Here is a 12,154-nt window from a genome sequence, read left to right on the forward strand (position 1 = left end):
CAGAATTGTAGAAAATTATACCATAATTGCAGAAAACTAAAGAAAAAATGAAGAAAAACTGTAGTAGAATTAATGAAACTAAGAAAAAAAAAAATTTAAAAAGAAAAACAAGATTTGTAAATCACCGAAACATGAGTACAGAAAATCAAGCAGAAAGAAAAAAAATAGATCTAAAAAATGATGGTTTGATAAAAGAATAATGGTGACAGTGGCGAAGGGAATGGCTGTAACTAAAATCTAAATTTAAAAAACTACAAAAACTCCTCTTTAAACAATTTTCACTTATCTCTATGTCAGATTAGTAGTAATCTTTCAGTAATTAATCTTGCCACTATGGACTTTCATTCACTGCATAAACATTAATTTGTTCCCAAGATAAAATCAACCATGATCAATTTTATTTAAATTCACTACGAGGCATGATACTTATAGTGCATATGTGATTCGCTCATGCAAAATAAGAGAATCAGAAACGTCTATGAAGCCGCCCAAAATCATCAAGAAAAAATTCATCACCACACTGTTTATCTCTTAATTACTAAACTATTTATACAGTTCTGCTTGAAATGGGAAGATTAGAAGTTGATTACAAACTTTATGAATTCATTCAAGGATTTCTATATTATGGAGGGCTTTATACATAAATCTAACTTAAGTGGATATTGATGAAAGCATGCAAAAGAAACAAGAAAATAATTGAAGGAAAAAAAAAACAGTTACCAGCAATGGGTAGCAGTTATCACCGACAATCAGAAGGGTCACATGGATCAAGATTAAAAGATGAGACAAAGAATCAATAAAATCATCAGGTTCGTACCTTAGGAAGTTTTTTTGGCGGTGGTGGTGATTATGTTCCACAATAATTGAATTACAGTTAAATAAAGCGCCTATTTGAGGGTGTAAATTGTTGATAAAATAACTATAAGTAAATTTTCCGTAAAATTTCAAAAAAGAAAGAAAGTAAATTTTCCATAAATTTTTTAATTTCCAATTGGCCATAGCGTGATTAATCAAGGAACTGGGTTGAGTGAGTTACATATGTTTTAATTAAAGAGAACATAAAAAGCAAATCCAGAAACATACAGAAGAAGTCTGTTGTCGAATCTAGAAAAAACTTACTTAGTTACAAACTGGAATCAACTTTCAAGAGATGGTGACCACTAAAATTGAAATTGAAGAGCAGTGGCTAAATAGCTCTTTCAATAGAAAAATTAATAGCTCATAAATCAAAAAACATATAAAACTAGTTTCTTTTTTGAAGAAATATAAAACTAGTTAAATAATAATAATTTAGTAAATTTTGTAATCCAAATTGTTTATGTTATTATAAATTTATGTAAAACAATATTTTTTAACTAAAACATTTTTCAAAAAAGCTGAATGTATATTTAATTCAATTCAAAATTTGTTTGACAAGATATACAGTCGACCATCTAATAGTTAATATTATATAAATTAATAATTCTAATAATTAATAGAAAATTGAGAGAACCAACTTCGTTCCACGTTGGATAGTTAATAATTCTATTATTTAATAATTAATAAAATTTTCAATATATTCTACATGAATATTAATTATTAGAGAGATTTTTTTAAAAAAATATATAACAATTGATGATTTATTTGAGGCAATACTAACCTTAATTCATAAAGTGGAAGTTAAAATACCATCAAATTATGATTTTCTTATTCTTTTGAGAAATTTTAAAAGAAGTTATTAGATAAACAAATTAAAGTAAGTAAAGTATCTCTAATATAAAAAATTATTTTACTTTATAAATACAACTTCTTAATAATTATTTTTTAGTTTGATATCAATTGATATTTCTTAAATTGAATATAAAATTATTTCTTTTAAATTGAGTGATTGTAAAGTGTATTTAGTTAGTTTTTATAATATAATATTAATATTAGGTCTATTAATGTAGATGATTTAAAATATCTTTTATAATTTTTTTATATAAATTCAATAAATTAATAATTCTAATAATTAATAAATTTTTGATCCACCATGTGTATTAATTATCAGAGGGTCGACTGTAGTTTATGAAGAGAAAATAATAAATGGCATATAATTAATTGAATTGAAATGAAGAAACAAAAAAGGAACAAATTCCAAACATTATTTCTGTTGAAAAGTTAGCATTTTTAACCATCTTTGGATCTACTTTTAAAAGCATAAATTATGCTAAAACAAAAACTGTGATGCTACCAATGGGAGTTGGTCCAAGTGGTAAGCGGCTTGGTATCGCTTAAGCAAGGTCTCGGGTTCGAGTCCTTGTGAATGCAGAAAATTCCCACTGGAAGACTCCCCCACCATGCCAGGTGCGCGACACGGGTCGGATCCGGATTAGTCAGGCGAAGCCTTGGAAACCGGATGGGCTTACCAAAAAAAAAAACTGTGATGCTATTGCTAATAGAATTTGTGCCTTTGTCGACATTGCAAAGTCTAGTTGGCTTTTCTGAAAAATGACATTTGTTTTTGCAATATTCCGAAACATATGTACCATTGTTATGATAAACCTTTTAATATTAATAGTATAACTATTTTTAAATTAGTTAAATAACTTTATCATATAATATTTTGATACATTTAAATCATTTTTTATTACACACTTAATGAATTAAGTAATGATTAAATATGTATAGTATAAGATAGAAAAGTTTTAAACAATATCTAATAATTTAAGACAAATAATATATTTGTAAAAATTACAATTGAATGCACTATTTGCAAGTAAAATTTATATTTTTGATTTTGTTATAAGTGTTGTTTTTCATGTTAGATTTGTTTTAATGTTAATCAAATTAAATATTATATAGATATAAAGTAGTTTTTAAATTTCGTTTTATTAATTAAGTTTCAAATTGTAATTTTTAAAGCACCAATTACTATAAACATCCTATATATATTTTTAAAATATAAAAATATAAGTTGTTATTTTATTACTTTTTTATTAATATATATAGAAAAATATGTTTTTTTGGGGAGTCAAGAAATAATCAACAAAGTAACATCAATTTTGACACTAATTTTATTCAAAGTATATATTATATAATACTCAATTTAATATTAAAGGCAACTTTTATAATCCAAATCGTCCAATAATTTTCGGGATGCTACGGACCGAATCAAATTAATTTTGTTGATTTTATTACATCGACCTGAATTTATAAAAAATATACTAACAGAATTTTAAATTAAACATAATCATTGGGTATAATTTAATAAACAAAACTTCCACGTTTAAAATCAAATCAAATCTTTAGCCTTTGGGTAAAAAAAAAAAATATCAAATCAAATCAAATTGTATTTTTTGAGCTTGAGCAGCTCTATTTCCCCATCTCTTCAGATTCTCTCATTTTCTCACTGTAAGTTTTACTTTCCCCTAATTTTCATTCAACTCCGTTTGGATCCTGTTTTTAGGTTCACAGATTTTGTTTCGTTTTCTTTACTGTTTATGTCATCTCAATTTTGCTGGATCGATTTGGTTAACTTTTTTTTTTATTTTATTTCTACAAAATGTACGACTCACACTGTGCTGTTTGGCTGTTTTTGGAGAAATTTAGAGAGCTTTTAATTTCGTTTTGAGTTTATTTTTAGGAATTTCGTTTTTGTATATTTGAATCGTCCACTGCGTAGTGTAATCAAGTTTATATAGATGAATACTGATTACTAGGTATGTTTGAATTGTCCACTGCGTACTCTAATTAACTCTGGACTCAATATGACACAAATTATCAAAATATTTTTCTCTTCTTGGGGTCGCACAAGAAAAACTAAATTGATTGGTTTTTGATATTCGTGTGTTTAAACTATTCTCTGTTTGCTGAATCACATTATTGGATTGCGTAGAGTTGTTTAGCACAAAATCAGGAATTGAACAATTAATATTCTAACTTATGAATAACTTGCTGTTTTTTTGTACATGTTGCTTGTCCATACTCCATAATACTAGGCATATATATATGTTCTTAGATCATGGGCTTTACTCTTCTGCATTGCAGTTTGCTTTGTTTGATTTAAGCAGTAATTCAGGGTGGACTTTTACCTATAAATTTGATACCTTTGAAGTTTTAGCCGACTAAAAAAATTGGGAACTTGGACACAGAAGAATCAAACAGAAGAAGATCTTACATATTGTTTGACTTGGAAATTTTGTCTTTTACACAAAAATTACGCAATATATATACAGAAGTTGCAAATTAAGTTTATTATAGAACGGAAGTACTTCTATCTAATTTTTTTGACATAACCCTTTTCAATGCAACAAACAGAGGTTATGGATTCAGCTGCGGAATCTCTTTCCAAGCTGAGCGTCAATGGAGATTTTGCTTTTGCTGTTCCCAATTTACAGAAGAATATTCACCTTCTATCTCCTAATCAGGTTCTTATATTCTTTCTTTTTCTTTTCGTTTTATGTTGTATTGGGTTTTTATTGGAATTGTAAATGATGGTGATGACTTGGCAGATTAAGCTGGCGAAGATGTTAGTTGAGATGGGACAAAGTCATTTATTTGAGCATTGGTCTCAACCTGGTGTTGATGATGAACAAAAGAAATCTCTATTTCAACAGGTTTTGTTTTTTCTGTAATTTATTTTCGTTAGTTTTTGGTTTTTTAGAAAGAATTTTAAGGCTGGATGACGAACTGTTGAATCGAGAATTTGGGTTGTTTTTGGATTGAGACAGAAATTGAAGCTGTTGGATCTAATTCTATGGTTTGTAATTAAATTTTTGATTTATTAGGATTCTACTTGGCAATAGAATGCTCCCAGGTTTTTGATCTCATGTTCTGTGATTTTGATATAAATCCAATTATGCAACCAAATTTACCACTAGCTACTGAAGATAATATTTTGTTTTTGGTGTGGGATGGAGATGCACGGAACGAAGCGGGATTTTTGTTACAGCTTTACTCAGTTAACATTACAGTTACTATATATCATTCATATAATATCTAATGTTTGATGATAGGTTTAGAATTTATCAAAAAAGAATTTGCCTTTTTGGTTCCACAACTTTTTGTTACTTGGAATGCGCTTCTACAACATGTTTTAACTTCTTATGTGTGCCAAACAAACCACACTTTCGTCTCTTCTTTTTTATGTATTTTTATTGTTTACTGACTTTTATCTCAAATGATTGTTCTATGTAGGTGGCTAAGCTTGATTCAAGCTATCCAGGAGGTTTGGCATCATATATTAAAACGGCAAAGGAACTCTTAGCTGATTCCAAGGAGGGAAAGAACCCTTTCGATGGCTTCACACCTTCCGTAAGTACATTCAGATTTTCATGATTGAAATACAGAAATATTTGTTTCGTGCAGTGATTCGTGATGCTGACGAAAAGGATTGTTTGCTTGATTTTTCATTGTTTACTATAACATTGTACTGCGTTATATTTATAGACTCTTGAATTCTGACGATGATAATATTCTATATGAATTGACTTGTATAACTTTTGTTCATGACATTTAGCTAGAGAATGATGCATGTGCTTGATTATTTTCGGTTAGATTAGCTTGATAAATCAATGTAATGTTAATTTAAGTGTTGAAAATGATCCTTTCTTGCATAAGTAATCCCTGATTTGTCAAAACAATCCCTTAAATGATGAGCAAATGAAATCTTAGAATACATATAGCGATAATATATCCTTGAACTTTACTGAAATGCTATTAGGAAAAAGGAAACATTAAACTAAAGAAAGTTTGTTGATTTCAGGTTCCAACAGGAGAAAACCTAACATTTGGTGATGAAAACTTTATCAAATTTGAGGAGGCAGGAGTCAGGGAAGCTCAGAATGCAGCATTTGTCCTTGTCGCGGGCGGGCTTGGGGAACGCCTTGGATACAATGGAATAAAGGTGAGTAATTCATTTACTTGTGAGATAATAGGTCCAAGTAATTAGCTATTGCTAAGCTTCACCGAATAAATTTTTCTCATTAACTCTCCTCATGATTAGCTTGCAAGTGAATCAAAAGCTGCCTAATTTCTCTCATTATAGACTCAAACCGTTATAGTTTTATGGTTCATTTTTATTGTTTTAAATATAAACTAGTTATGATCTTCAGCTATGACCAATATATCCTATTTAAAACATAGTCAAAACTTAAATTAGCATTAATCTCAATCTAGTTGGGTCAAGATGAATGGATTTAATTGGTATCACTTTATTTGTAGTAACATCTAATGCTACTTTATCCCTTTTCTCACCATTCTTCATGCTGATGCATTTACTCTGTATATGTCCTGAGCATCTCAGGTTCCAATTCCTTATCTTATCTTATTTTATCTTTAGTCGATGCTTTTCTAACATTCTACAGATTCACTTCTCAATTTGTACTTCTCTGTACCTTGCTAACAACAATGCATATATCATGTTTTACTTCTACTTGTCTTGAAAACTACTAGACTCTAAACTATCTGTTCATTGTTTATAATAATAACGTTAACTAATGACTCGGGTATTAACATTAGATTATCGCCAAACAACCATCACCCCATATCTTCTTTGGTTATGCTTCACCAATTCTTAAATTGCAAAAGCAAAAAGGAGTAACTAAGGTTGATCTTGTTTATGCCAAGCCAAAGAATTTCTTTTGCATCACCCCTTGTGTCCTATAGATAGTAATTACTCTTACTCATGTCTCCCCTTGCTAAAAGGATCTCATTTCTCAATAAAAATTATAGCCCCACTGCCTTATAAAATGGAGATTGCTTACTTGGTAGGATCTTTTATCTTTACTGTACCAGTGCTTATCTTTGAGACTTATACAGGTGGCTCTCCCAATGGAAACCACTACAGGGACTTGTTTTTTGCAGCATTACATAGAGTCCGTCCTGGCTCTTCAGGAAGCTAGCTGTAGATTCACCCAATGTATGCTCCCTTCACCTTAGTATTGCATTGTTATATTAGCATTAATATATGGGCCGCAATCACAAATTTGTTACAAGAACTAAATAGTAGGATGATAAAATATATATTGCACCATGGAATGATGGAAGAAGAAAAGAATCAAAAAAATATAACCTTTTCAATTTCATATCAAATATGAAAAAAAAAAATGTAGCCAAAACATAAGAGCCGGAATGGAGTGCTTTTCAAAATCTAGTTTACACCTCTGCAACTTTCTGTAGTAATTGCAGCTAAATTGACAATTAATTGGGAAGGCACCCTATTGAGAATGCAAATCATCTTCATCTCATATATGCATCATTCATACTAATCCAAGGGCATTGTTTAAAATACCCCTGTTTCTTTCCAATATAGGTAAATCTCAAAAGGAAATTCCTTTTGCTATCATGACATCTGATGACACACATGCTCGTACAATAGAGCTTTTAGAATCAAATTCTTATTTTGGAATGAAACCGTCTCAAGTGAAACTCCTTAAGCAGGTATGAGATTAGTCATCTATGTATAATTAAACAACTTGGGGAACCTGTGTGATTACTGCACTGAAGTGTTAATTTTCTAATTGAAAACAGGAAAAAGTTGCATGCTTGGAAGATAACGATGCCAGGCTTGCTCTAGATCCACATAACAAGTACACTATCCAGGTAACCATCATTTATGTTACATTAGACGCTCTACCTTCAAAAGTTTTGGAACATATGTTGACTCAAGTAACTTTTTGTCTTTGACACAGACAAAACCTCATGGCCATGGTGATGTGCATTCACTTCTTTATTCTAGTGGCCTTCTTAGTACATGGTATGGTTGAAATGCTTATCTAATTTTTCTAATTTGTTTAGCTGTTTAAGATTTAAATCTAATATTCATTTTCATAAGTTTTTATGGGATCATCATTATTTGAAAGAACTAAGTGGTCACTCTTGCATTCAACATCTGGAATATTGATAATCACTTCTATTCTGTACTACCTCTTTTGACTTAAGAAGCGTGAGTCAGTGGCAATACTCTGTTTTAATTACGCACCCATACATATTAATACCAGTAAAGTTAATCATGATGTTTTGTGTTTTGTTTCTATATGATCTTTAGTTTAGCAACCTGCAGTTTCCTAATAATACCTGTTTACATTAATTTTTAGGCAAGATGCTGGATTGAGATGGGTTCTATTTTTCCAAGATACTAATGGACTTCTCTTCAAGGTTTGAACGCTTAAACCTCCATGGCTTTGTATAGTTGTTTATGAGTAAAGCAATTATAACTATGAGTAGAACTTTTTTTGCTGTAAAGCAATAGTTTAAGTTCCCAATTTTATTCTGCAGGCAATTCCAGCTTCATTGGGTGTCAGTGCCACCAAACAATACCATGTTAACTCTCTTGCAGTTCCTCGTAAAGCTAAAGAAGCTATTGGAGGAATAACTAGGCTTACTCATGCTGATGGTATGATAGTCGTTCTTTTTCTCAACATTGAATGTAGATTTTAGAATTTATATTTAGTTCTCCACTTGCAAGAGCATCTTTATTTTTGTTGATAGTTATTCCCAATAGGTTTTGATCCCAAACATACAGGGTTTTTCACATTGCTAGTACAATTGATTTTTCAGGGCGGTCAATGGTGATTAACGTGGAATACAATCAGCTGGATCCTCTGCTAAGAGCAACTGGGAATCCTGATGGAGATGTCAACTGTGAGACGGGCTTTTCTCCTTTTCCAGGAAATATAAATCAGGTAATTTCTGAAATAACTGTATATGTAGCCATTCCAATTGCAGAAGACATGGTAATTTTTATTATACATGAGGTCATGAGTCTGGGTATTCTGCATAGGTCAGCAGATTTTAATTAGTTAAATGGATTTTAGAAATTTTTTCTTGTCACGTTTCATTTACTTATAGAGCTGCACGAAATTGGGTATGATGCATAGAAGAATTGTCGCAGTGGATGATTTTCCATTAGCCCCTCAAGATGGTTATTGATGTTAATTAATAGAAAGCTTGATGTGAACAATAGGAGCATGGACAATTACAGACAATAAATACGAAATACCACATTGTACTGATAATGTGCAAATAAACAATAAATTCATCTTTTTCAAAAGAAACTTATACTTCAACATAATGCCATCTTAATCAGTATTATTAAAACTCATATGCCGTTGTCAGAAGTTAATTTTGTAACCTTGCAATCTTAATTCTTTTGCAGTTAATTTTAGAACTTGGTCCTTATATTGAGGAGCTTAAGAGGACGGGAGGTGCTATTAAGGAGTTCGTTAATCCAAAGTAATTCTTCCTTCTGCTATTGGGTACTTCGATTATATATTTTAAAGATAAATTTTAGAATATTTTCTTTCTTTAATTTTAGATTCATCCAATTGTCTGATCATATTTTATTTAGATGTGCATATATTCCACTTTTGAAAACTTTTATTGTTATCCAAGGTGGGTAATCTTGGAAAGTTGAAAAAAAAAATTATTTTGGAAAAATTGCAAATTCATCTTGTTTTCTCTTTACAGATACAAAGATGCCAGCAAAACTTCATTTAAATCTTCAACTCGACTTGAATGCATGATGCAGGATTATCCAAAAACATTACCCCCCTCAGCAAGGGTTGGATTTACGGTATTTACCTTTTATCCACCGAAACCTGATTTTGTTGTCTTGGACTGGAATATTCAGTCCCCCAGATTGAGTCAGTATTTCTGTCCAATTAAAACCCTTATCTTCTAAATGTTATGATTGTATTTTTTTACGGTTCTGTCCCACTGTTGTAACTTCTACTCAATACCTGACCATATTTTATGTGGTCCTTAGGTGATGGATGCATGGCTAGCTTATGCACCTGTGAAGAACAATCCAGAAGATGCTGCTAAGGTAATGCCCTTTCAGTGACATGTATTGTTTTTTAGTTTATTTTTAAGATCTTTAATCACGGTTCTGTACATTATATATTACCTTCTTCCGTTGACCAAAAACTTTTCTAATTGGGGCTAAAGTTTCGAGTTTTTGATTGGCAGCTTGATTCATTATTTCTTATTTGATTGATTTTGATGAAGGTACCTAAAGGAAACCCTTATCATAGTGCAACTTCTGGTGAAATGGCCATCTATCGATCAAACAGCCTCATTCTCAAAAAGGTAACTTTACTAATTTGGTATGCAGGTTAAGTATTGAAATATGTGTCTATTTTTCAATTTATTTATCTCTTTATCACTTTATGCCGTCTCACGCACAATTATTCTGCTCTAGGCTGGTGTCCGAGTGGATGATCCAGTTCAACAGGTATTCAATGGGCAAGAGGTGGAAGTTTGGCCTCGTATCACATGGAAGCCAAAATGGGGATTAACATTTTCAGACGTTAAGAGTAAAGTTAGCGGAAGTTGCTCGATCTCTCAAAGGTCTACAATGGCCATCAAGGGTCGTAACATCTTTGTTGAAGATCTGTCCTTAGATGGAGCTCTTGTACTCGAAGCTGTTGACGAGGCAGGGGTACAATTTTTAGCATTGAAACATTCACAAAACTGACATTTCGCTTGTTTATCAAGTTTGAAACTGTGTGATGTTTACGAGAGTAACTGAACGCAAAATCTTTCATTGCATTTTTTGAATTCCATTTCCTTTGCAATCAAAACAAGCATTGCGAAAGATTGTATATTTTTTGATGCTGTCCAAAACTGTTTCTCATTAAGTCCTCAACTTTAATTCTTTGACAGGTAAAGGTCGGAGGTTCAGTGCAGAACAAGGGTTGGATCCTTGAAAATGTAGACTACAAAGATGCTTCAATACCTGAGGAGTTAAGGATCAGAGGCTTCAGATTCAAAAAGGACGAGCAACTCGAAAAATGTTACCGCGAACCTGGAAAATTTGACTTGAAGGCTTGAAGGTGAAGTTAAATATCTTGTCGAGTTTATTTAATTTACTAGATTATGCTCGTATAATTAATGTCAAGCTATGAATAATATCTCCTATTGAGTTTTTGTAATTTACTTCGGGAGATAAGTAGTTAATTAGATAAAAAGAGGTATATAGCTCTTTGGTGAAAAGCCTTTTAGATGTTTTCTTCGATTAATAGAAAGCTTGGAATTCCAGCTCTTAACATAAAATTCATTCGAGTTCAAATTGAGTTTTGAGTTTTAAATTTTAGAATCGAACTGAGCTTCAGTTTCAACTCAAATTGACTACATGACCTCTTAGAGCTCTAAGAGCATTACTTGAATTACTCTTGTTTCATGAATTTAACGTCTTAACAACCATGAAAAGCTGCAAATAACTCAACAGCAACTAATGGAGAAAGTGACAAACTTATAGAAATGCCACATTTGACCCAAAAATTAAAATTATTTGCCCCATCACTTGTATTATATCCAATTAAAGCTGCAAAGTTGTTATCATCTATGAATTGAATCTCCTTTATATGAGACTATATATATATTAAAACTGTAAAATTCCATTCGGTTTTGTTCGATTTTGACATTAAAATCAGATCAGTTTAGTATAGATTGAACTTACCAAAACCAAACCAAAAAATCAATAAAACTGACTGGTTTTAGTTCGGTTTGGAAAATGTTAATCTTGTAAATTCAGTTTAGTTCGGTTAAAAAAAGGGTAAGAGTTTGGTTTGGTTCGGAATCAAATTTATATACCATGCTTCCATAATCAAATAAACATCTGCCTGATAACATATAGTAATATACTTCATAATCGAATTAGCACGCTACCCAATGCATATAATCTTTTGTTGGAATTACATAAAATGGGCATATAAGTAACATCAAAATCCACCAGAATTACAAGCATGATGAATTTGTCTTTTGAATTTATATGTTTTCACTTAATTAAGGTAGCACGGATACTTCATTCAATCAATATTTTCCGTTTCGAAAACGTGTCGGATACTTGGAGTTCCAGACAAAAAACTTCATTTATGAAACCTTAAAGTAACACCAATTCGCCGTGTCTGTATCCAAGTATCTCGTTTCCCATATCCGTGTCCGTGCTACTTAGATAAACATTTATTTTAATTATACAGTACAAAATTCATGTAAAAAGCTTTTAATTTATTTTTAAAGGTTATATTGTAATATAAGGCTTATAATTTCTTATTCAAGGTCGAGAACTAAAATTTGAGTGTTTATCTCATGCATTGATTGTGTCATGTCATATTTATAATAAGTCAATGAGTATTTGCGACAGGGAATTTTTTAATTATGACTTAATTTTTTATCATTAACTTTTCCACAT

At 31.0% G+C, this 12,154-nt stretch overlaps 1 protein-coding gene across 1 annotated transcript; it reads left to right on the forward strand.

The window, feature by feature from the left end:
• The first annotated feature begins 3,234 nt into the window (after window positions 1-3,234).
• Window positions 3,235-10,964, forward strand: LOC126673921 (UDP-sugar pyrophosphorylase-like). Its single transcript, XM_050368238.2, has 18 exons — window positions 3,235-3,372; window positions 4,279-4,388; window positions 4,473-4,577; window positions 5,158-5,274; window positions 5,726-5,866; window positions 6,781-6,880; window positions 7,274-7,401; window positions 7,492-7,563; window positions 7,653-7,717; window positions 8,058-8,118; window positions 8,239-8,356; window positions 8,521-8,645; window positions 9,119-9,195; window positions 9,430-9,535; window positions 9,728-9,787; window positions 9,970-10,050; window positions 10,163-10,402; window positions 10,627-10,964. The coding sequence occupies exons 2-18, from the start codon at window positions 4,284-4,286 to the stop codon at window positions 10,792-10,794; spliced, it is 1,869 nt and encodes a 622-aa protein (XP_050224195.1). The 5' UTR covers window positions 3,235-3,372; window positions 4,279-4,283; the 3' UTR covers window positions 10,795-10,964.
• Window positions 10,965-12,154: the final 1,190 nt, after the last annotated feature.

Source organism: Mercurialis annua, linkage group LG3 (genome assembly GCF_937616625.2).
Source record: "Mercurialis annua linkage group LG3, ddMerAnnu1.2, whole genome shotgun sequence".
In the NCBI taxonomy this organism is placed as follows: domain Eukaryota; kingdom Viridiplantae; phylum Streptophyta; class Magnoliopsida; order Malpighiales; family Euphorbiaceae; genus Mercurialis; species Mercurialis annua.

Bases quoted from the DNA above. Each gene is read 5' to 3' on its own strand.
- LOC126673921 (XM_050368238.2), top strand. From the start codon at position 4,284: ATGGATTCAGCTGCGGAATCTCTTTCCAAGCTGAGCGTCAATGGAGAT. The intron at 7,718-8,057 runs GTATGGTTGAAA...ATTAATTTTTAG, and splicing joins AGTGGCCTTCTTAGTACATG to GCAAGATGCTGGATTGAGAT. The intron at 9,196-9,429 runs GTAATTCTTCCT...TTCTCTTTACAG, and splicing joins AAGGAGTTCGTTAATCCAAA to ATACAAAGATGCCAGCAAAA.